Raw genomic sequence first — 24,833 nt, 5'->3', positions numbered from 1 at the left:
AGAGAGAGAGAGAGAGAGAGAGAGAGAGAGAGAGAGAGATTGAGAGATTTGTAAACTCTAGGGCTCTTTTGAAGGAGGCGATGTATTCCTGAGCACACTTTTTCTTGTTTCCTAATCTACATTCTCCCTGATCCAAAAAAGGAGCATGACCCATCGCAGCGAGGTAACACGCACACCCGCCACGAGACGGAGCTAAGCAAAATTAGCCATGACCCATATAGCAGACATAGGCATAGGTTTCTGAAATACTCTTCTAAAATTAAAATCTAGAATGTGAAAGCCATGAGACATTACAGGGGACAAACGAAGTGTGGATTTGCTTCCGAATGGTATTTATCTTTACATAGTATTTTGAGAGTCTAAATATATAAATACATGTATTGAAACATCACATGGTACCCCAGAAAATGCGTAATATTTCTGTGTCCACTTCTAGAAATGTCTATAGGGACACACACAATTATTCTACCAAACAAGTCAGTGTGCTTTACTTTTCATCATAAAAAAGAACGAGCAGGTTCTTCCATACCACAAAGTTTCTCACTCTATTATGGAAGATAACAGAATAAAGATTTTCTTCTCCTTCTCCTTCTCCTTCTCCTTTTCTCCTTCTCCTTCTCCTTCTCCTTCTCCTTCTCCTTCTTCTTTTGGTCTTTTTGAGACAGGGTCTCCTTGTAGCCCCAGCTGTCCTGGAATTCACTATGTAGACCAGGCTGGCCTTGAACTCACAGGGATCCGCCTGCCTCTACCTCCCGAGTGCTGGGATTAAAGGCATGCGCCACCACACCCCACAAGGATTTTCTTTTTTAAGAATAAAAAACATGTCCCTTGGCAAATAAAACATCAGCCATAGTAAGATCAGACAGAATGGCTGCTTTGCCATATGTGCTTATCTATTTCTAGGCCAAGAAACAACCAGAAAATCCCGAATATCAATTTCACATGCAGAAGACAAAAGCCATATACAGAGAGATTTTTGTCCCTCTGACCTAATCTTCAAATATTCCAAAGACCCCTACCAACCAACAGGCTTCTGTGACGCTTGTGTGTGCTGGCACAGGGCTTCTTTCATTGTGCTCTTCAAATTCCACATCTTAAGTGAGGTGAAGCACTGGGCCCTCAAAATGCACCTGGGGTGTTACTCACGAAGAGCTGGTTCCTGGCACTTCAGTGAACAGCCCCAATGTGTGGGGCACTTGGCCACATAGCATGCGCATCAGGACCAAGCCTGGACACATGGTGCTGTGACTTTCTTACTACAGCACAGGGCTCTGTGGAAGCTAAGGGGCTGGTGCCTGGGGTTTGCTTCTTCATTTTCTAGGAGAGTGACTTTCCTTTTCTGTGACAACAAATGAATCTTCAAATTCAGAATCAATGTTCCATTTTTTATCTATTTTTTTTTTTTTGTTAACAAGGTGAGCTGTTCTACAAGCACTGGATGAATGGCACCCTTACCTGGACAGGAAGACGCTCTTTGTCCTCTGCTTCCTGGTGCTGTGTTTTGTAAAATGGTGAGGGAATTCTGCTTCTTAGCAAAATCATCTCTCTAAACAGAAAAAGACTGTGGCTTTGCTAAATCTGAATCCCTTTCTGCAAAGAATAATTTAGGGGCTCATCCCATTTGACAAATCGCCTTCTAAACACATAAGAATGCAATGTGAAGACTAGCAATCAAACTGCTGCTTTACTTTTTAATTCTTTAGCGATAGCTGTGCTGTGGAAATGCCACAGATCACACAACCAGACTCTCACAGAGGAAAAACACTTGCTCACTATCATAAATAGTACTTTTAAAGGCATTACTTTGTCAGTAAAGTCTACGCACATTAGTTCTTGCTGATTGGACAAATAAAATGATCAAATGAAAATACACTTTTAGGTTATTATAAACCACAGTAAGTTATTTTAAGAACAGAAATTCCATTATCAGCTCCCAGAGGATGCAATGCAAGTCAACGAAGGACATTCGTCGCATAGACACCATACCACACAGGTACAGAGCCTGATTCTCTGTTATTTCTGGGTTCTTAAGCAAAGAAAAACAGGAATGATAAAAAGCATGTGAAATGTTGCTTTCAAAAATAACCACAAAAGTAGTTTAGAATGCACAGAATATTTTGGATTAAATCACGGTGGACAATCTTCTAAGATCTTTCTGAATGAAACTTGACCAGGAAATGAACTCAGGCAGTCGCAGCAGCCCAAAGAGGCTCAGAGTGTAGACCTCCCTGGCTTTAAAGGAAAGTGTGTAGTCACTCCCAGGAGGTGGCATGGAATCTGTTTGTTTCAAACTGATGGTCTATTTAGGAAGAATTCTAGCTCACAGGAGGCAGTGAGAAAACATAATCCTCCACATGAAACCCTTTCTAAAGACTGTGTCCAACACTTTAAGTACACTGCTGGATTTTTACTGCATTTTAATAATAAGACGCCTCAAGACTATTAGAATAAACGTCTATGCATAGGAGCAACAAACAGCACAAAGCCTTTCCAGCTCTGCCTCTCCCAGAAAGCACTGTGTACACCCACTGATGGAGGGTGCACTTTGCCCTGCGTCTTCCTATGTGAGTCTCACCGTCTCAGGTAAAAACTTTCTCATTATCTTATTAACAAAAGTATGCCATTCAACAGCCTTTGGGGTTTGTGTTTAGATTGAGGCACATATAAGTAGTTAATGATTTTACTTAACTGAAAACCCCAGAATGAAGGGCCTGCACCTCACTTCTCACCTCCTAAAGTTCTGGGCTTCATCAGTGAACTAACTCCCCACCCACCCTGGTCTTGGCACCTTTTGTGCTCTGCTTCATTAGATGGACTACAATCACTCCTTGGCGTTAAGAGGACTTTTAAAAACAGGCATACCCAGATTATTGACTTCCCCTGGCCCAACCCCAAAAGGAGACTATTTTCTGTATTAGAAAAAGAACTCCAGACTATAATTAAAATTAGAAGTTATTCGAAAGAAACACTGGGGATGTTTAGAGAACACTGAAATGAGATGGGTTAAATGCATATTATTAGAAAACAGATTTGATGAGAAGTGCTTCACCATCTCAGGGCTCTGCATTTCTTCAAGCCAGGGGTGGATCCATCATAACAGCAACCACGGAGGCTCAGGATTTGCTTAGCAAAACGAATTCATCAATTCCCCTTCTCCCACCATAAATAAAACAAATTAGGGTTATAGACAGAAAAGGAAGAGCATCTAGCCACTGTGAACCATCTGCTGTGATACTGCAGTGTACAGAACACCATGGAATCAAACACAGAACCTCTTTCTTCTTTCACATTTCCAGTGTTTTCCTTCTCTCTGAAGGGGGGGGCCAACAATAAAAGATGTAACCTTTTGCTATCACAAAACAGATGCAGAGATTGCCCTGGGGATAGCAAACTGCAGTGTTAGGAAACAAGCACAGACAAGCCCAAGTTGAACTTCAGAGGCAGGTGGCAGCTGAACTGGGAATCCTGGGACATATATCCAAACTACCCAAGCACGTTATTTTGAATGTAAAACATAGGGCTCTTGGCACTTGAAAAGTCAACCAAGTGGCTGCTTTTAAGCAGTAGGAAAGGCAGCACCCAGCACAAGTCCCTAAGAGACATGAGCTCAGCTGGAAGCACCATGAGGTGCAGCAAGGCCAGCTGCACACCAGCCTCACCAGAGGCACCTGCTCCATCCATGCTCCCTCCTCCCCAGCAGCAAGCAAACAGAATCTCAGCCCTAAAAGACAGAGCCATGGAAATTCCTACACCACCTGCTCCAGTGCTCAAGCACGCAACTGCCTGAGACCCATGGGAGAAAAGACTTCTCGGAATCCTTTATACTTTAAACAAGTTATCTTATGTGTCCATAGATAGTAGCACACACATTCAAGGGAATTATCTTAAAAAACCACAGGCTCCAAATCAATCCATTTCTCAGAAAATACCTAAGGTAAGGGCATCAACTGAAAGCCTTAAGACAATGTTACTGTACCACCAAAGCTCTGTCTTCTTGCACTGCCATGGCAGTGCTGACAACCAGGACCTTGGAACTATCCCCCAACCCCACCTAGTCAGTCACACCACTGCCTGACCTGGAGTCTGCCCTGGCGAATGAAGGGTAATAGAAGCTGAACTTGTCTCCATGTGTGCACAAGAGGGAAGTGAGTCTTTCAGGAAAGACACTCAGGTACCCACCTCAATTTCCATTAAACATAGATAACTGAAAAATAAGACAAGTAAGTAGATAGAGAGACACTAAATCCTGGAGCTTGCTAAGGCATGAAACAATACTCTCGTCATAGCACTCACTCACTGAATGCACCTTATTTCTACCGTTGGTGCCCTGGTTTTCAGCCCACGTGCCAAACCTGCCATGGATGAGACACTCTGCATATAAACTATACCTGTCCCTTCTAGCTCCTTCATGCATGTATCATTTAAATGCTAGGTCCAGATGCTTTGTAAGCCAGTAGAACTTAATCTCAAGACCTTGAAAGTGTCCTGATGTAAGCAATATTCTTATTTTGATCAAAATCTACTTTGTATAAGGTTTTGCATAGAGAGCATCTATTATCTTGAACTGCACCGTCCAATAAGGTAGTCACCAGCCACACATGTCTGCTGAAATCTAACGAAAGTATAAAATTCAACTCCACCACTAGTCATATTTCAAACACTGAACTGCAGGCATGTGACAAGTGGCTAATATATGCAGCACAGATATGGGCTGTTTTTACCACTCCAAGTGTTCCTGGACAGTGCTGACCTAGACTGTGCAAAGGACCCAAAGGGCCCTCCTTGTAACATCTAGTCAGACTTCAGCATCCATGAATTCAACCACAGATCAAAATATTTGAAAAAAAGTTAGGTCTGTATAGGACAAGTGCCGTCTTTCTATCCTCCTCATTATTCCCTAAATAATACAGCATACAAACTGTCAACACAGCGCTTACACTGTATTGGGTATTCCAAGTAATCTACAAGCATTTTTAGTGTATCAGAGAGACTCTATACAAATACCATGGCATTTTAGGAAAAGAAGCCAATCATATATGGATTTTGTCAACCATGGGGATCCTAGAACCAATTCCTATAAATATTATGGGACTCTGGACTTCCTCCTGCAAATGAGACTGTCGGTATAATTCAGTAATCAGACTTCACTCATTTATCTTTCCTATGGAAGGAGGGTTGGACTATACATAATGGAAATCTCATTAAGATTTCAGCAGAAAAAGAATTCTTCCATCCCTCACCCCGTCAAGTCACAACTGTTGGGCCATTTGAAGAAGTTTCAGAGGTCTAGTTGTACAGGGCTTCCCATGACCACGGAAAGGACTAGATCACCAGAGAGCACATAAGAGGATTATTTCCCAATTGCCATTCTATGAACCAGCACTAGCCTCAAGCAATTTTTCCCCCATCTCTAAAATTTATTGCCAGACTTTAAATCCTGCCTCTCAGGTACTATCTCAAGAACTTCTTCCATCCCTTGTTTCTGAGGGGGAGGGAGAGATAGCTTATTACAAGACCAAGCAGAAATTGTGTGCCTTCCTTCCATGAACACAGGAAAGGATCTAGGCCACACTAGAAAAAAGAATAGTGCTCCTGAAGGCCACTTGACTCACCCCTCCTGAAGCCATGATCAGCAAGGAGGCAGAGACATTTGTTTACAGAAGCAAGTATCCTGAGCTCCTCCCCAGTACCTTATACATGTCATCCCTAAGATCTAGATCTCTAGAAAAGAATAGGCCAGCTCCCAGCCGGTCCTGGGCAGCTACCAGGGCAGCTGGCAATGGAAGGCAAAGAAAGCACAGAGCATCTGTCAGGTTTGTACCAGAACAAAGAAGTGAGGAAGTAGCAGAGGCCACACCTCTGCACCTGCTGCCTCCAGTGACCACCCTAACAGGACAGGTGATAGGCCTCTGGTCAACAGTCCACTTCCTTAAACCCTTAGGCCCCTCAAATGAGGATGCTTCATTTCAAATATGCCCAAACCAGGGACAGCATCCTAGGCCTTGACCCACTGACACTCAAGCTGTGTTTCTGGGCCTGCATAAGGAAAGCACACGTTCTCCTCCCTGGTTGTTGTTCACCGTAGCTAGCCCATGCCTCAATGTAGGAACACTAAATGGCTGGGAACGGAGGACTTTCTTCTTTCACTGGGAGAACTTGGTTTAATGACGATAAGATGGTCTCAATCACAAATTACATAGAATTTCTGATTAGGAGAGTCTTCACTATACTTTCAGGGATCATTTCTATAGTTCGTAACTAGAGAAGTTTCTCTGACTGTGTAGAGTACCCGAATCCACGAGGACGAGACATAGCGTTCCCTTCTGAGCGTGAAGCTGGCTTTTGGTGTTGCTGTTTTCCGCAACTGCCACTTGCCATTGATGATCGTTCTTCTCTTCCCCTGGGATCCTTGAGCAATTAAAAAAAAAAAAAAAGAGAGAGTCTTCATACTTTCTCAAGTTAACAGAAAAACAGACTTTCTAATTAATTTAAATTACCATAAATAAAACATTTCATGAAGTGGCAATTCTGTATGAGGCATTGTTTATGCAGAGTTGCCATTTTTTTCTAATAAAATACAAAACTAAAGGGGTGTGTGTGTGTGTGTGAGAGAGAGAGAGAGACAGAGAGAGAGAGAGGGAGAGAGAGAGAGAGACTCTTCCCACATGGATTTCATAAGTGACAGAATATCACTTCTTATTAAGAAATTATATCAACTGAAGTCTTTCAAAATGGCCCATGCTGCCCCACAGCTGTGCACTTTCTTCCTTTAAACTCTCACCTGAGGGTGCAGCGCAAAGGGCACTAAAGAGGGTTTAAAATCAAGTTACTCCTACAAGTCCCCAGAAAGGCTAATCAAACATTACGGAAGACACAGCTTTTTAGCAAACTTTATTCTTAGTATTTTTAAAGCTTAGTTTTCTCCTCTGAAACTGTAAAAGATCAAGCAAATAATGGGTTAAGTCCCAAAAAATTAAGGAGCGACAGCAAATCTGAATGCATGTTTGAAAAAGCCTATAAAATGTTAAAAGCAAAACAGGAAAGCCTGTGTTAATAATGTATAAACCAAAAGAGAGGGGAAAAAAGCTACCCATTTAATGGAATAATGCTTTTCTTCTTGCAGTTAAAATGAAATAAACCATGACTATTAATCTAGTAAGACCATGTAAAAATGTAATTTTTAAACATTTACTAAAAGGGGATAGTTCAGTAACCACTCTAAAAATCAAGGCCTTGTGTACAGCAGCGTTTAAATGCTAAATACCAATCTCCTGTCTGCTGAGGCCATTACCCACCCTGTCACCATAGCAACGCTAACAGTATGCCTGACTTCAAAGACAAAGATGTAATTTCAGACTTCCAGCAGCCAGAGGGAGTGGTAAGAATATTCTACCGAGGCAGTGTCAGCTGATGATAAATTATAAAAATATCCAGAAAGGTTATGAGGCGGACTGTACCACATATTCTCATATTCCTGGGGGAAGACAAGCACACCAGGAGAGCAAACAAAAAGTGAAACAAGAAAGAATCTCAGTGGAGCCCAGTTTTTTTTCTCACTTTATACAATTCAGAGTTCTGCCACCCCCGACTCCTCCCAGGAGAAAATAAAAATTGTTCCTCCCTTCTCCTTTATCTCCCTCAAATTAGGAATGACTGAAGATCTGCATGAATGTTCCTAGGACTTGCAAAACCACTTCTGCGAATGCTACTTCACCTTTGTGACACTCCTGCATCTGCAGACAAGCAAGCCTTTAAGTGCCAGGAGCTGGGCCATAGCAGGGTGCATCTGTGCTGGCTCTGGAGAGCACCAGTCCCGCGCGTCTGCTGCTTCTCTTTCCAACCACTCCCTCTCGCCCAGCGCACTCCAAGGGAAAACATGGAAAGAGATTTGCCCGTTTGTAAATTTGAGACTTTTTAAAAAGCACTGCACATAAATCAGACTGGCCTAACAGTTATGCAGCTGAACCATTCTTAAGCAAAAGTCCCAGTGTTGAATATGTCCCCCAAAGTCCTGGACAATCCGTGGTGACAGAAATACAGGATTAAGTTGGAGTCATTTTGAAAATTCTCTACAAGAACTAACAGGGCTGCCTTCTACTACAGATTTATACTATTGTTTTGTAAGAATAAGCACAGCATATGCTGAGTTCTCTTTCTATTACATTCAGTTGTATGGTTTTGATCCTAGATTAAAGGCTGGTTTCCTCACAAAAGCAGGAGCAGCAAAGAGGTGCCACTCTCACAGTCCTGAAGGACAGACTGGGCCTCCACCCTGGAGAAAGAGCTATGGATTCCCATCATGCTGTTGTCACCTGTCCCCGTAGCCTCACTGGCCAGCTCCCCATATCATCTCTCTGTAAGCATGAGGCACAGAAACTGAAATACACCTGAAGCCGAGTTTCTCCTTTGAGTAGTCCTAGGAGTGGAGACAGCGAAGTCAGGCCAGCTTAGCATTCTCTAAGAGAAATGAACAAGTGAGGTTTGTATTTTTTCTCCTCAGGAAGAGAGCACCCATTTCATAAGGGACCCAAATGTGGAGGATTCTGAAAAATCAAGTGCAGAGATCTTGCCACTGATACAGAATGCTTGCACGTGAAGCCCTAGCCACCACCCATCTCACCAATTAATTTTTGAGCCCTAATCTTAAAAGCAAAGGATGAGGATCTCTAAAACACAATAGAAAAATGCCAACTCACAAAAAGCAGTGTCACCCCTACATCTACTCTCAAAAGAGAAAGCAGGTTTCTAAATCTAAAGCCACTTCACAATCCAGTCCTTCTCTAGCCAGCCAGGTTTTCACTCTTACGTTTCATGATTACAAGGTAACTTTTTAAAAATCGCTGTGAAATCAAAAGGAGCTCAATAAACCGATCCTTTGGACACAAAAGCTAGATTTATAATTTTGACAGTTAAAAGAGTTAAGCAAGTTCTAGAAAAAATAGCCAATCAATCATTCATTTATGTGACAGGGCCTAATTTAGGCCCTGGATAATCATCCCAAATAACATGAAATAACTTTCTTAACAGTGCATTAACAGGCCTGTATTTTGGCACCATTATTCATTATTTTCATAGGAGTATTTTATGTTTTTTTATAGAACATTTCCTTTCACCAAATCACAGAAGAAGGTGATATTCCTTCCTGGAGAAATAATGTAATTTTGCTTTTTTATTAAAAATTATACAACCTCAAATTTCCCTCTTTATCATGGGAGCTGGGAATGCAGTCTTAAATCTAATAGCCATTTGTGGTAACCACATTATTGTGGCTTGCTTTTCTAGTTTTTAGTTTTTTAAAAAAAACAATCCGTAATCTGCTTGGAGCAGCCTTTGTTGACACAAATATCTGACTTCAGGTCATCTCAGGTCCTATTAGAAGCCGGGAGGGTAACCCATCCTACAAAAACATCACAGGAACAGAGGCCATCTCTCACAGCAGGACTCTTTCCATTTACTGTCTATGGAGTCTATACAAAAATAAACACATTTATTCATAATTTTCAGGAAAAAAATTATGAAAGGAAAATTCTTCATTCAAGTCACTTTTAAATCCTTTTGTACAGAAAATGATGCTTAAACTCAGATCAATGCTAGACAAGGTGGTGCACACCTTTAATCCCAGGACTTCAGAGGCAGAGACAGGCGGACCTCTGAATTTTAGGCCAGCCTGGTCTACATAGCAAGTTCCAGGCCAGCCAGGGCTACGTAGTGAGACCTTGTCTCAAAACAAAAACAACCCCAAAAAAGAAACTAAAAGAAAGTTTTTTTAACTTAAACTTGGTTCACACTTTATATTAGAATGGTATGGAATGGAAAACAATCCAGAGACTAAGATGCATTCACACTTCATGTTTCTACTGTTTCAATGAAAACTTAGGTTTATAGATAAATTCAAATGTCAAGCTGCGCAGGTGAGTCGGATGGACCAAGGACACGGCAGGACAGTCGTTAAGAACACTGAGAAGAGGCATACATTCGTCTGCTTCATGCTCATATTCATTTCCTCTCTAACTCCCCACGAACCTTCCCTTGGCTCTAAGGAAGGGCCAATAAATAAAACTGAAAGAGCGACACTAGAAAGCAGGAGGAGGAGAACCCAAAGCGGTCATACCCCCAAGACACTCCAATGTAGCCAGTTTAACTACCTTGTCTCAACAACTGGGATGACAAACAGGGAAAGCCCAGATGAGTGAGTTTCCTATATTATTATAATTATGTATACATATCCTCTTCACCTCACCCCCCCCCCAGTATATGTGTATTCACACACCCCACAGAACTGTATGAGAAGGGATTTCATATAGCCTGACCTGGCTCTGAACTCACTCTGTAGTTATGGTCTGACTCCCCAACTGTAGCCTTCCCCCTACGTGGGGTCCAGTGGACTACCTACCCTAACAGGCCCTGAAAGCTACGCAAAACTAGGGCATGACATTGAGACATACCAACACATATGTAAGGAACACACAAGAGATTTTTATATGTGCTGTTTCAAGTATGTGCAAGTGTGTATGGTCAGGTGGGCCTTGGACTCCCTGTTAATTAAACAACAAGCCTGCTGCTTCCGAATCCACAGTAGGCATGGCTAAGGCCAGCTTAGACACACATTCAAAACTCTAATAAACCCCAGATGAACCAGAATATATAAAAGATGGCTAGGAACTTAGGATCTTGTTTTCATCTATAGAAACCAGCAAATGCCAGTGAAGCAGCCAAAGAGTAAAAGGAATGAAACCCGCAGGAGTCAGGAGAATCCCTGTGGCTGTTACTTGTCATCCAGGTATCCCCCAAGTGCATGCACATGGACAGTTGTTCTTCCCCCAAATCCCAGCACTGAGCACAGGAATGAAGCCACATTAAGATCTGGACAGAAAGGCTATGGACTGAATTTGATGGAGGCATCAATGCTCTCAGTCTTTCAAACAACCAAGGCCTCCTCAAAACAGCAAAATGGGCTATGAACTCATATGTGCTTGAAGGGGAAATTCTGTAGCAACATGTAAATGTTTAGGTCAAGATAAAATGAGAAAGTATGTTGAAGTGTGTCAAATAACATGAGTCGAAAGAATAGGTATTTCTTGTTGAGTTCTTACTGTGAAATGTGTCACAGTAAAAATAAATAAATAAATAAATAAACATTGCACTCAGGAGGCAGAGGCAGGCGGACCTCTGTGAGTTCAAAGACAGCTGGGGTTACAGGGGGACCCTGCCTCAAAAAAACCAAAAAACCAAACCAAACCAAACAAAACAAAACACCAGACGTTAAGCAGAGCACAGTGACCAGGCCTATGGTTTTGGCAGTAGGGAGGTTGAGGCCGGACAGCCATGAGTTTGAAGCCAGTCTGGGCTGCACAGTGAGATCCTGTCTCAAATATAATATATTTATAATACTAATAATTAATGAAATAATTAAATTTTATTTATCTTTTGTTATTCTTACATCTAATACATACATTTTGACATAAGATGCCATCAGTAACTGACTGTTAAATGAACAGAATTCCTCTGCAACAGTGTGTACCCTAACTGACAATGTCAACATTAAGGGTACTCAGAAAATATCTGAGCCAAAGGGAGTCAGTCTCTGTTGGGAGTGTGAAATTTGGCAGGGCACCACGTTAGTAACCTGTTTCAAGTGTGCACACAGAGGAGCCGCTGGGTGAAGGGGGAAAAGGTACATGATACACACAACAGCACTATGGTTAAATACTTGTATGATTCTGGTCTAATGGTCGGGTACTACTTAAATCAATGTCACATATTACCAACACAACATTAACTATCTTGTAATAAATGAATGCCAAATTACTTAAACTTGGAAAAAATAATCTCACGTGCACTGAACTTGTGCAATACGCACAAACACATGCACAGGGACTCTACAGCAAGTGCATACTGCTGAGCACTTCAAAGAGTTGCGAATGACAGTCTAAGAAAGAGAAAGGTAAAAGGATGTGCACACCGCAGTCTCAAATTGGGTAAATGTAGGAAGATCCAAGAACGGTACCTGCAAGCTTTCGTTTTTTAATGGAATGAACGCATTGTGGGGAGAAGTAGCTGAGGAAGCTGAGCCGCTTTTTTGTGGCTTAAAGCTTTTCTCTCTCTTTTATTCCAGGCTTAAACAAAGTTCAGTGGGGCATCCAACTGCCTGTTTTAAATTACAGTCTGTATTTTAAAATAGAATGCATGCGCGGCATGCTCCTGAGGCTGGGGTAGGAGTGTTATTCACGGAAAATTGAAGGCTTGTTGAGTCAATAATCTTCTTTCACATAGTAACAATTTTCAGCTAAAATTTCTTGACCCAAACAAAGAAAAACAAGACCATTCAGTGATTTTACAACAATTTAGAGAAGGTGAAAGAAAAAGATGAGGAGAGAGACACCTCTAAAATCCTACACTGTGGAAGAAGAATAGGACATTTTGGCTCAGGGAACCTTCTCTACATGTATTTATTCCAACTCTTAAACTGACAGATAATATTAAAAATGTTACTTCTAAGCCCAAAGAAACATAAAAGCAAGTAAGCAGCCCACAACTGTTACCATGAGCTCCTGCTGGCCACATACCCCTTGTTATAGGAAACAGATGTGTGCCTTCCTGTCACCTGCAAAGTGAAAATCTGTAAATTGAAAGCGATTTCCCAGTAAAGCAGGATAATACACAGTAAAATGCTCTGGCTGTTCCCGCAAGGCCTGAAGGCAGTGGCAGGGAAGAGACCCTGTCAAGAGGAATAGAGTCTTCCAGTTTGCCCTGTGGGTATTATGGTCAAAACCCAGACAGCAGGAATGCGTGTAAAAGGTCCTAAGTTGCTCTTCCACGTATGAGGGATGAAGATGAAAATGGTGAGGCACCCTCAGGCCCTGCATGCCTTCCAGGGGACCCCAGCCCAGTGAGCATGCCCAGAATACTGCAGCGCATCCCACTCCACCCACCAACACACCTTCCACCTTGCTAACACAAGCTCCTGCCCTCCACCCTACTGGCCAGAGAAGAGATGTCAGGCTTAGGCCATCTGAGAACCTAGGACAGGCTAGGCCACAAAGAAGTGTGCCACATCTAGGACATCTGGGCTGCAAGCTGGGTCAAAGCTTGCCAGGATTACATTTGCTAGGACAAAATTTGAGTGCCACTTTTCTACTAACCAGGAGCATCTGCATCTATCATCCCCTACTTAATGAGTCTCAAACCCAATATCCTGCAGACCAGTTCTACTGCAGCCCTCGTGAGTCACCAAAAGATCCGCCTGTCTCTGCCTCCCAAGTCCTCAAATTAAAGGTGTGTGCCACAGCGCTTGGCATCCATCTTCATTCACTTTTTCTGAACTAATTGACAAAATGAGTTGACATTCATTCCCCCCCATACTAAATGGAAACCTTCAGAATGTCAGTTGACATTCTGTACAAGTATACCATAAGTATACCTGGGGGTATACTTAGTTAAGCCTGTTTTTTTTTTTTATTATTTAAATAAAATCTGAAAAGCTAATGCACTGTCTAAGCAAATGTCTCAGCAATACTGAGTTTAAAATTCCCCACCATGGGGCTCTGAGTGTAGCTTAATGGTAGAGAGCTAGTAAAATTGTGGAGCATCTTCTTTTTGTGTGGCGGGTGCTCTGGATCGTGCACACTAGATAAGAACTCGGACACTGCTACCTCCCCAGCAAGAACGTTACATCCTAAATAGGCCAGCCGAAAATTCAGTATGTGTCAGTCTCTTTCTCTAAGTAGGACTCTTACATGATACAACACACAGAATACTGAGGATTAAAATTAAACTCCAAAACAACGTTAAGTGATCAGTAAGAAACTGAGTGAGTGTTCTGTGTTCCCTCTACAGGGCTTCCCAAGACATCAAACTGCCTACCCTCTGTTTGAAATTGAGGAAGAATTTCCGAAAAGCTCCAAGGACAGACAGCAGCGTCATCATACAGAGAACACTGTCTCGGGAGGCTCCCAACTCCCTGAAGGGCCCCACCCTTGTAAGGTACTTACTCTGGAATACTTCAACCCCCAACTCTGCATATACAAGTTGGCACTACAACAAACAGCTTAGGCTTCAGCGACACACGGACAGTCTCCATGTCTTAACTCTGAGAGCTGTATAAAGGCAGATGAGAGTTCTCTTTCATTAACTTACGTTTTTATAAATGTTTGGAATGATGTGAGAGCAATCCATCAATGGAACATAGCTATACTCTTAACCTTTTCATGACAACCATTTAAATCAAGTTCAAACTACAAATAAAAAACTTTTAAGAGTTCGTTCATCAGCCATTCGGCTGGTGGGTTTTAGTTTTACAGAAACCTGCCAACGGATTAAGATGGTCTTAACAATTTATGCTTCTGTGGGCTAAGAACTGGTAAAAAGCAGAACCCAGTTTGAAAAACAAAACTACTTCATCTAGCTCTTTCCATTTCCAGTCATTGAAGAGAACTGCATTATCAAATCTACATACTTCAAGTGCTCCATGAGCATGGCATCAATATTCATGTCTCCAAAATACATGGTCTTTAACCTTGTCATTAAAAACTGAAACACACAAGAAAAACCAGAGAAGCATTCTTTCCTTAAAAGCCGAACACCACATGCTCCTCTGCTGACATTCAATCCTAGAGAGAACATCCTGATAGTAATAGGCTTGCTCTCTTCTAGGCCTCCAGCATACTGTTTAACATCTATTCCCAAGGACCAGCAGGATTTGGTATGCCATTCCTTCCAAAGGCAATTCAGCAAAGAGGACTCTAAGCACTACACCACACATGTGGGGATTTTGATCAACTCAGAAAAATCAAATGCTTTGCATTGTCAACCTCTTCAGCTATTTTGTATTTGAGGAAGACAGGGTCAGAAATAGGGTTTTAATGACCCAATGGATCGTCCAGAGTAGCCAATACACTCACACACATTAAAAAATAATAATAGTAACAATAATAATAAATATATGCCACCAAACATGCACTGTGGTCCTTCCTGAACAGTGTCAGAACTGGACTGCCACAGTGACTTTCCCTTGGGTAAACAGAATAAGAACCCCGCCCCTCTCCACCTGAAGGGCAAACTAATGGGCTTCTGAGAAGGAGAAAAGAAAACGGTTCTTTCTAAACTGAGGCATATAAATAACTCTTCCCATTCCTAGAAAGAAAAGCATTGTTTTGCTGAAGAAAAAAAGAAAACCTTCTGGGTTTGTTGTTGCTTACTTCCTTTCACACATGTTCATTAACATTTCACTGACAACACACCTATCTACACTAGATTGACTGAAATTATGATTAGTGTTTCTGACAGTACCAGCCAACTATATGTTATTTGGCTCTAATCACACATGGCCTCCTGGATTAGGGGAGAGCTAAAGTATACAATCTGGGGAAGGCTAGGAAGAGAAGGCATGAGCCACCCTGGGTAAAGGCTTTCCAGTGTGCACACCCTCAGGTCATACATACACCTCAGCAACCCCTCAGTTATCTTGGTAAGTAAACTCAATAAATTCATTGGCTCCCCAGTAAAACTTTAATCAAACATTGGCTTGACATTGGAACCTTAAAAGGGAATTAAGCATTGCTTAGCATCCCCAGGAAAAGAAGTCTCACAACAGATGGAAAATTTATTTGTTAATGCTATTATGTCTCATAATTATTTTTTTAAAAAAAGAAAATGAGAATGTAAAAGATGTTAAAAGGATATGGGAATGGAGGTATTTTCCAAAATAGAAAAAATGAGAAAGCCTAAGCAAGTGATGAGGGTCTGTTTAGGTTTGTGATGATACATAAAGGATGAGACAAAATAACATGTACACAATTTTAAAATTTCTATGGTCACAGTTTAGTCAACTACTTTAAGGAACAAAATATATATCTGGTCAAGGTTTATCAGAGAATATTTGGTATTTTACCCCAACCCTTATCTACATAGCACATGATAATTAAATGTACCAGACAGTGGAACTAACCTTATTGGATCTTTAACAGCCATACCTTGAGGCCTATACTAATGTGGTCAGAGGAACTTAAAGGACAGTTTTTGCCCCTTGACCTCCAAGGTTAACTAAGTTCCAGGGGACTATGGAACATCTTTTATAATGTCCTGTAACCTGAGTCACCTGTCATTTTGTTCAGGGAGGCCATGGAGACCCCACGAGATGGATCTGAACCAGTGTCTAGTCTACAAAGAGGAGGGTCAACTCAGAGGAAACATCTCATTCATGCTTCCAAGTGAAGCCAGACATAGTCGAGCAGGACCTTTGACTTATCTTCACATAGATGGAACTGGTAAAGCAAAGGAACCAGCAGCTCCTTCCCAAGCCCATGTGACCCCTGAGGAAAAGATCCTCAAAAGACCTTAAGTGTAAAAATAAATTGAATTTTTGATCCAGCTGTATGGTCTTTTATCATGATCGAGTAGGCTTATTGCAGAGATACAGTGATCGTTCAATATACACAAGTCGATAATGTCATTAATCATTTAAAGGGACTCAAAGAGAGAAACCACGTCGTCATCTCAATAGATGCAGAAAAGACTTCTGAAAAAATTCAACATGCTATCACGATAACTGTTCTAAAGTGGAAAAGAAAGTTCTAAAGCGATTTGGAACAGACTGAACATACCTCAACCTACAGCTGTATACAACAAACCCACAGCTTAATTTGTTTTCTCCCCCTATCTAGAACCCTTTGCGAGGGAACGGACACTCATTCTAGCCAGTCCAACAGCTATCAAAGTGCCTGAAAACAAATACTGATTCCCTCACTCTCGAGTCTACCCTTGGAAGACAAAAGAAAAATGAGGAACCCAAAAGAGGGATGCTTTTGAAAGCTCTCGTGAAGAAATTCCAATGGACTCTCCTATGAACATTTGAAATTTGCCCTGTTCTGCCTTTTTTGTAGCTCCCTGGCTAGAACCTGTAATGCTAATTACTCTTGCCTTTACTTCTCCTTCACATCTCCTATTCATGATTCAAGGACTTTCTTTTCCTCTTAGAGAGATAAGAGTTATGCAATTTGGGAGTCTTTTAGATAAGACCCACTGAAGGAGTACTCCAACTGCCTAAACCCCTGTCTCTGTTCAGCATGGAAGAAGCCAGAGTGGTCTGCATCCCAATTCCCCATCAGCAATTTGGGTAACCTCTTCAGAGGATGGTGTGATGAGAACAGGAGGTCGGAATTGGTTAGGCAGTTAGGGTAAACAGACCCCAAAAGAAAGTAGCCAGTTTCTTGGCTACAACTCACAATGTCCTTGGGCTTCTTAGCAACACACTCCATTCCAAAGGCCAAAAATGTCAAAAATATTTGGGAGCTTTTATCTAATCCTTAATCTAATTCTTAAAAGATTTCCGTGTTACCTCTTCAGAGGGGGAAATGTTATAGTAGCCAAAAGCCCCATAAAAAAATAAATAAATCAAAGAAGAAGAAAGAATACATGAAGTTATCAGAAAAGAGTGATGGGGAGATATGGGAGGAGTTGGAGGGGAGGGAGTGGGCATGGATTTGATCAAAACACCTTGTCTGTACGTATGAAATTCTCAATAAATTATTTTTTAAAAAACCCCTAAAAATAGAATGACACATGATTCAGTTATACCACTCATGCACATATAGTCTGAAGAACCAAAGTCAACATACAATAGGGCGATCTGAACACCCATGTCTTTTGTGGCACCATTCACAACATTCAGGGTATAGGACCAGCCTAGGTGTCCCCACTAATGGATAAATGGAGAAAAGAAGGGAGGGAGGGAGGCGTGGGGGGGGGGCGTAGAGAGGAGAGAAGGAGAAAAGGAAGGGAAAGGGGGAAAGAAACGGAAGGTGGAGCAAGAAATCCTCAAACAGATCATAATTTTCTAAGGAAACATGGATTTAACCAAAGAGCTGCTGGTTGAGAAGAAAACTTGCTAACTACAACATCCTACCCAATGCCCATCATATATCCTCCTGAGAAAAATAACACAAATGTCAGCAGCCCCTAGAGCCCCTCCTTTGAAGCTGCAGCTTTGTCAGATCTGTCTCTCATTAAGGCCTATGCGAGTAGGAAGGAGACTGCTGGCCTTGGAGGCATAATTATTGTGAGAAAATGAACTGTCCACCAAGGCTGACTCTGGGGATGATGGAAACTGTGTGCCCAGCACTCATGAGCTCCTCTGAGGGCATGAGGCTACCTGCCTACAAAGGACCCTGCAGACAAAAACAGCAGAATTTTCATCAAGTTAACAAATTTGAAAACAGTGGGATGTTCCCATTGTGCTGGCTCAAGCTTTACAATATGAGCATTACAGCATCTGCGCAAAACCCTATTCTAGGGACTGGAGTGATGGTTCAGTGGTTAAGAGCACTGGCTGCTCTTTGCAGTGGACATGGTAGCTAACAACCATCTAACTACAGTTCCAGGGGATCCAGCGTTCTCTACTGACCTCCATGGGCATTGTACAACACAAGTGCACTGACATCCACGCAGGCAATACACTCATACACATAAAACAGAAATGAAAAATTAGAAAAAAACCCTACCCTAAGGAAATGTTCTATACAGGTAAGACACATTAATATGGCAGCCACTACTATGTAATGCTTCCCTCCCCAGACAGACATACCCTAGAGTTTAAAAACTGTTTGACTTGTTAGATAACTTATGGGGACTTTCAAACAACCCTGTGAGCCATGACCAAATGGCACTGGATTGCCTTAAGCAGGTTCAAAGCCAAATGGGAGATGGTGTTTGTTTCCTGGCACAAAGTTTTTCACATGGGGAGGTGCTGTAGAGTGTCGTCCTCAGAGCGGAACAGCCGTCATTTTCATCAGGACAGCTGTGACTATTGGCAAGAGAGCCTCAAGATCCAGTCTGTTGTCTGTTAATTTCCCTCATGGTAGGAAGGGTGTGAGGGGGTCAGTGGATGCTCACCTGGTCTTTGTTACTCCTTCCTGTACCTCCCAGATAGCTGTGTGTAATTCTGCCCTGAGTGTACATGCCTCTGGGTCTCAGGAGGTGCCAGACTGTGGAGAGTTAACAGGAAAGGGGACTCTATCTATATAGCTATCGGGAAGTTAACATCCATGCTGGGGTGAGACTCTTCAGTGATGTGGCTGTTGCTCATGTTCCTGTAAGTAACCCCTCACCTCTGTTCTATAAGTAAGCACAATAAACTCCTTGGGTCCCCCCCCCAAAAAAAGCTACTACTAAAAGACTGCTTTTGTGGTGTCATCAGTTTAATTATTCACAGTGCCCACTTCTTCCCCTGAAACTTAAGATTACCAAGGTGAAAGTTAACTGTCATTTGATAAAACAAAATGGTTTTGAGAATGACAAGTCTCGCCAGTGTGGCTGTAACGCCCACGCCATCATTTGGCACCCTTAGCATGAGGAGGACATGGGCTTCCTGGGGTCAATTCAATACCATGAAAAAGATTCCCAAGAAATTCAAAGAAAAAACTGAAACCAGGCCAAGATTTTAGACATAATTTTTATATACATTATTTTAGCAAAATACTGAGTAAAACAGCAAATATCATTAAAGGATTTCAGTCTAAACCAAGGAATGAAGACAAATACAAAAATCATAATGAAAAGATGAATCGTAAATGTCACAAGGGATATCACTGAGCAAAGTGCTCAGCCACTACTATGTAATGCTTCCCTCCCCAGACAGACATACCCTAGAGTTTAAAAACTGTTTGACTTGTTAGATAACTTATGGGGACTTTCAAACAACCCTGTGAGCCATGACCAAATGGCACTGGATTGCCTTAAGCAGGTTCAAAGCCAAATGGGAGATGGTGTTTGTTTCCTGGCACAAAGTTTTTCACATGGGGAGGTGCTGTAGAGTGTCGTCCTCAGAGCGGAACAGCCGTCATTTTCATCAGGACAGCTGTGACTATTGGCAAGAGAGCCTCAAGATCCAGTCTGTTGTCTGTTAATTTCCCTCATGGTAGGAAGGGTGTGAGGGGGTCAGTGGATGCTCACCTGGTCTTTGTTACTCCTTCCTGTACCTCCCAGATAGCTGTGTGTAATTCTGCCCTGAGTGTACATGCCTCTGGGTCTCAGGAGGTGCCAGACTGTGGAGAGTTAACAGGAAAGGGGACTCTATCTATATAGCTATCGGGAAGTTAACATCCATGCTGGGGTGAGACTCTTCAGTGATGTGGCTGTTGCTCATGTTCCTGTAAGTAACCCCTCACCTCTGTTCTATAAGTAAGCACAATAAACTCCTTGGGTCCCCCCCCCAAAAAAAAGCTACTACTAAAAGACTGCTTTTGTGGTGTCATCAGTTTAATTATTCACAGTGCCCACTTCTTCCCCTGAAACTTAAGATTACCAAGGTGAAAGTTAACTGTCATTTGATAAAACAAAATGGTTTTGAGAATGACAAGTCTCGCCAGTGTGGCTGTAACGCCCACGCCATCATTTGGCACCCTTAGCATGAGGAGGACATGGGCTTCCTGGGGTCAATTCAATACCATGAAAAAGATTCCCAAGAAATTCAAAGAAAAAACTGAAACCAGGCCAAGATTTTAGACATAATTTTTATATACATTATTTTAGCAAAATACTGAGTAAAACAGCAAATATCATTAAAGGATTTCAGTCTAAACCAAGGAATGAAGACAAATACAAAAATCATAATGAAAAGATGAATCGTAAATGTCACAAGGGATATCACTGAGCAAAGTGCTCAGTAAGAAGCGCACTTAATTCTATTTGGGGACTCACGTTAGACTGTACAGTGAGATCCACCCAAAGTTTATGAAACACAGAAGTAAATAAGGTACAGGGAATAACAGACCTTCCACAGTGTTATTTGTTACCAGTAAGCTAAGCAGGGAAAATGACAAAATATATTCCAATTGTAAGTGATACTGTCCTAATGAGAGAGAGAGCTCTTCAGGTTAGTTTTTATATTCCATGCTATATGGCAAGATTTGCCAATAATGGAAACACCAAGGCCATATCAACTAAGGTAGGTACCTCAGCAGGGAGAGAGCTGTATGATAAAGGGCTATAAAAATAAGTGGACAACATTAAGGGAGGTTTGTTCTGAGCTTAATGTTAGCCCATTAAGTAAAAAGTAAATAGTACTGGTCATGGCCCAAGACAGGAGAATAAGTGTTAATTTATCAGTCCTTTGCTGTCTGGGATGATGTGAGGACCTGGCCACGTCAGCTGAGAAAACCTAAGTGCATGAGCAACTGAGAATCATGAGGAACTTAATGACTATGAACACAGACAAACAGGTTCAAGCACGTGGAGAAACCAGCTTGCTAAGAATCAAATTATACACATAGCTGAAGAACACTGAGAACATACTGAGCTCTTATGGAGAGCTGATAACTACCAAAGGTGCTCAAGAAAAACTGTCACACAGAAAAACAGAAGATCTTTCTCCAATGTGTACAAAAAGACTGATAGAACTACGTAAGCAGCAAATCTGTTTCAGTCACAAATATAACAGACTTAATAATTCTACATTAGAATCATTATACTACATTTTTTAAGTTCAATGAAGACATAAAATGACTTAGTTCCAAGTTCCAAATTTAGAAATTACAAATATCTTGGATTGTCTTTAAGCAAAAAAGGAAAGCAATTGGACCAACACTGGAAAAACAACCTGAGAGAAAACCTGCCAAGGACCAATAACCACCCCAGGCCTGACTGACAGCGGCTCACAGTACCTCAAATACCAGCCTAGCCAAGTTAGGGGGCTGAAACATGTCAGGAAGCCACACTGCACAAACGCATGGCATCCAAGCTGTAGCAGAATACCAACAGTGTTCCCTGAAACCATAATTACCTTAATTATGTACAACTTAGGAAGCAAGAACACAAACAAAAACATATTTGCAAACTTCATATAGAAATTGTTTATACATACAAAGTCCTGCTGAAGAAGATGGTACTAAACTTCATTTAAATAAAGCCAATTTCCACCCTGAGAGATTGGAGGGCTTAGGCACAGCAGCTTCATGCAATACAGATCCACCATATACTTGTCATGAAAACTGGAAGCTTTGCTCTCTTTAAAAAAAAAAAAAAAAAAAAAGAGTATAGAACTGTGATTTAAGTACTCTTGAATCTATCAGGCTCTGTGAGTCCAAAATAAAACCCAAACAGAAAAAGAAAAAAGCAGAAAGAAAATGCCCATTCAAATACATGTTTTTAACAGTCACATTAAAAAAAAAAAAGTATAGCACGAGTAACCTCTGGAAGTAGGTAAGGCAATCATTAAGAGGGCAAGAAGTTGTAATATATGTATACAAAGATATGTAAATAGAACAGCTCAGAAAAAATTCAGCCCCAGTTAAGCTGTTCAGTTCGCATCAACCACCCATTTGAAAGCAGAGCATGACAAAGGGCAAGCGTGAGTGCCGGCAGGCTCCCTGGCCAGTGTGAAGCCATGCAGTGCACACTATTCTCTTGCTATGCAGAAAACTGCTACCTGTCTATGACAAAGTTTCCAACCTGCTTCACAGTACAAATCATCAGCCAGTGACAGATCTACCTCAGCTCCAAAAACAATGGAATTCGCTGTCCATGTGCTTCCCATGGGTCAACCTCAATTTTATAACCCCACAAGCAAGTTTCCAAATGCTCAGCAAATGTTGATTTATAACAGTATGCACGGCATCCACATTTCACATGCTCACCATGCTGTGACTATCTGCTTTGAAAACACTCTCACATAAAACACAGAATCTGTTACCTTTTTCATTCCTTTAAAAACCAACAACGAATCAATACATGATCCAATACAACTTTAAAATATTTTTTAAAATACCTTTTAAGGGCAAGACTTCATACCTCCCATCATTGAAATAAAACCTATTTTTTAAAAATGAGCTTCAAAACTATACACAGCAGATTCAAAGAGCATACATCTACAGCCAGCACCTGCCTCCTTCTCCAATGGTAATGTTGGACCACATCCATTACAAATGTTCCTTCTCCAATATTTAAACAGAACACAATGAATCTTACTTCACGCAAACAAAGCTAAAAATCATGGCTCTCCTGAACTGTTTTAAACAAGTCTTACTAGAAACTTAGCAGTAACAATAATGCTTCAAGTCAAAATATTTTAACAAGAAAACAAATGTGAAAACAGTTTGTACAGACTTATTCTCTTAGTTAACACAGAAAAGGACATTAAATTAGGTTCTCTATTCAAAGGCAAATTAAGCCCAGATGAATTGCTTATGGGCATCACCATGACCCTTGTGCACCAGCCTCTGTTCTCATCATCTATGTCCAATCACCATACAAGTGCTGATGCAAATACTGCATGAGCTGCTTTGTCAAATTTTAAACCAAATTACTTTCTTTTGGGTAACTTCTATATAAAGTCCGAGGAATAATTCAAACCCTATATAATCTTATCACCTGTATCCTTTGCAAGATGGGAGTTTCAACTCTTGCACACTTTTTGTTCTGTGTTCCTACCAGAAATCAACAAGCTAAAGAAAGCGCAATTACACAACAGTAATTCCTGTGTGCCCACAAAGCTGGCCATTCAGGTAAGACCTTCCAACAGGTGTCTTCTTGGCTCTGCCAGAGGCTGGCTAACAAAACAGACTTAACCAGAACCATGAGGCTCTTAAGAACTAAGCCTCAAAAGTAATTTTTAAGTAAACTTGAAACCAAGAAACTTCTTTCCTGGTGTGATATGAAATAGAACAAACAAAAGCAACCGTTTTTTGTTTTTTTTTTTTCAAAAACTTTTAGCTCATTACATTTCCCAATCAGCTCAGTAATGTCTTACTGGTAAGCTTGATGGTCTTTCCTGTTGTATTAAATTTAAGTCTTCATGGTTGGACTTTCCCGCAGCCAGAGGAGGTTGAGATCTAGCTCCATAGCCTTCCTGAGACATGTCCTAAAGAAACACAAATACACAGACTTTCATCAGCATCTCATTGGGTTTTAAACTTCATTCAATACCAAACGAAACAAAAGCGTATCAGAAAGAAGCAAATATGTTATATTTCAGCTAACATTTGTATCTGCCACAGCTATCATTTAACACTTTATCAAAAGCAAAAATAAAATGGGGTAAATCGTTAGCAGAAGAGCATATAAACAGCAGTCACATTTATTATGAGATGGAGTTTTGATGATGACTTACTGGTAAGACTTGGGAGGGAGGTCAGCTGTAACCAAATAGAGCAAACCAAACCCAAAGTAATGTTCAACCCTGAAACAGGCTGCATTGCTTAATTCTATTTTCATTTTTCTTTCTTTATTGGGAGGAGAGGTAGGAGGACCCAGGGATATTATCTCGCTGCTAGCCCGGGCTAGCCTTGGACTCCTGAAGATCACTCTGCCTCAGTCTCCCAAGTGCTGGGATTGATTACAGGCCTGAACCACCCTGCTTGCTTGGATTGCTTTAATTCTGATTTTGGTCAAACAGCTTTCATATTAAATAATTAATGATAATGTTACTAACTGAACCATATAAGCACTCTCAATTATCCACAAAGCAGCACAGGTTGTTATCAAGCTCAAGGTGTCCTAGAGTTTCTAGAATAACAATAAACACTCATGTACAGAAGTCCATATGTTCATGCAGCAGGGTCTTAGAGAACCACATGAGAACAAGATAACAGCAGGGAAGCAGCACGCCCCAAAACACCTACCAAGAGTCAAGAAACTCAGCGCTTACATGGGCTTTCTGCATCCTGAGCAACATTTCTCCAGGGTGCATGCACGGCTCAGCACACAATCCAAAGACCACACAGCCCACAGGTCCTGACCAGAAGATCAGACCTCAGCCACGTATGACATGCTCAGGCACTCACCACAGCTACCACACCGACACATGAGCACAAGAGCAGGCCGGGGCGCCAGGACTTCATACA

At 41.4% G+C, this 24,833-nt stretch overlaps 1 protein-coding gene and 1 non-coding gene across 7 annotated transcripts in view; one reads left to right on the top strand and one right to left on the bottom strand.

Moving 5' to 3' along the window:
- The window catches only part of Arid1b (AT-rich interaction domain 1B), a 417,231-nt gene that overhangs the window by 245,601 nt on the left and 146,797 nt on the right, over nt 1-24,833 (bottom strand). For all 6 annotated transcript variants that reach the window (XM_029566701.1, XM_029566702.1, XM_029566705.1 and 3 more), the window contains one exon: nt 23,741-23,851. In XM_029566701.1, coding sequence (XP_029422561.1) covers nt 23,741-23,851 — 111 coding nt within the window. The remainder of the gene's footprint in view (nt 1-23,740; nt 23,852-24,833) is intronic.
- On the top strand, nt 6,221-6,442 carry LOC115071508. The gene has a single exon (XR_003850588.1). It is a non-coding gene; the product is annotated as a small nucleolar RNA U3 (small nucleolar RNA).

The sequence above is a fragment of the Nannospalax galili genome, unplaced genomic scaffold (assembly GCF_000622305.1).
Source record: "Nannospalax galili isolate Female #2095 unplaced genomic scaffold, S.galili_v1.0 scaffold211, whole genome shotgun sequence".
Taxonomy (NCBI): Eukaryota; Metazoa; Chordata; class Mammalia; order Rodentia; family Spalacidae; genus Nannospalax; species Nannospalax galili.
Note: the sequence above shows the minus strand (reverse complement) of the source record. Positions and strands in the feature narration are given on the sequence as shown.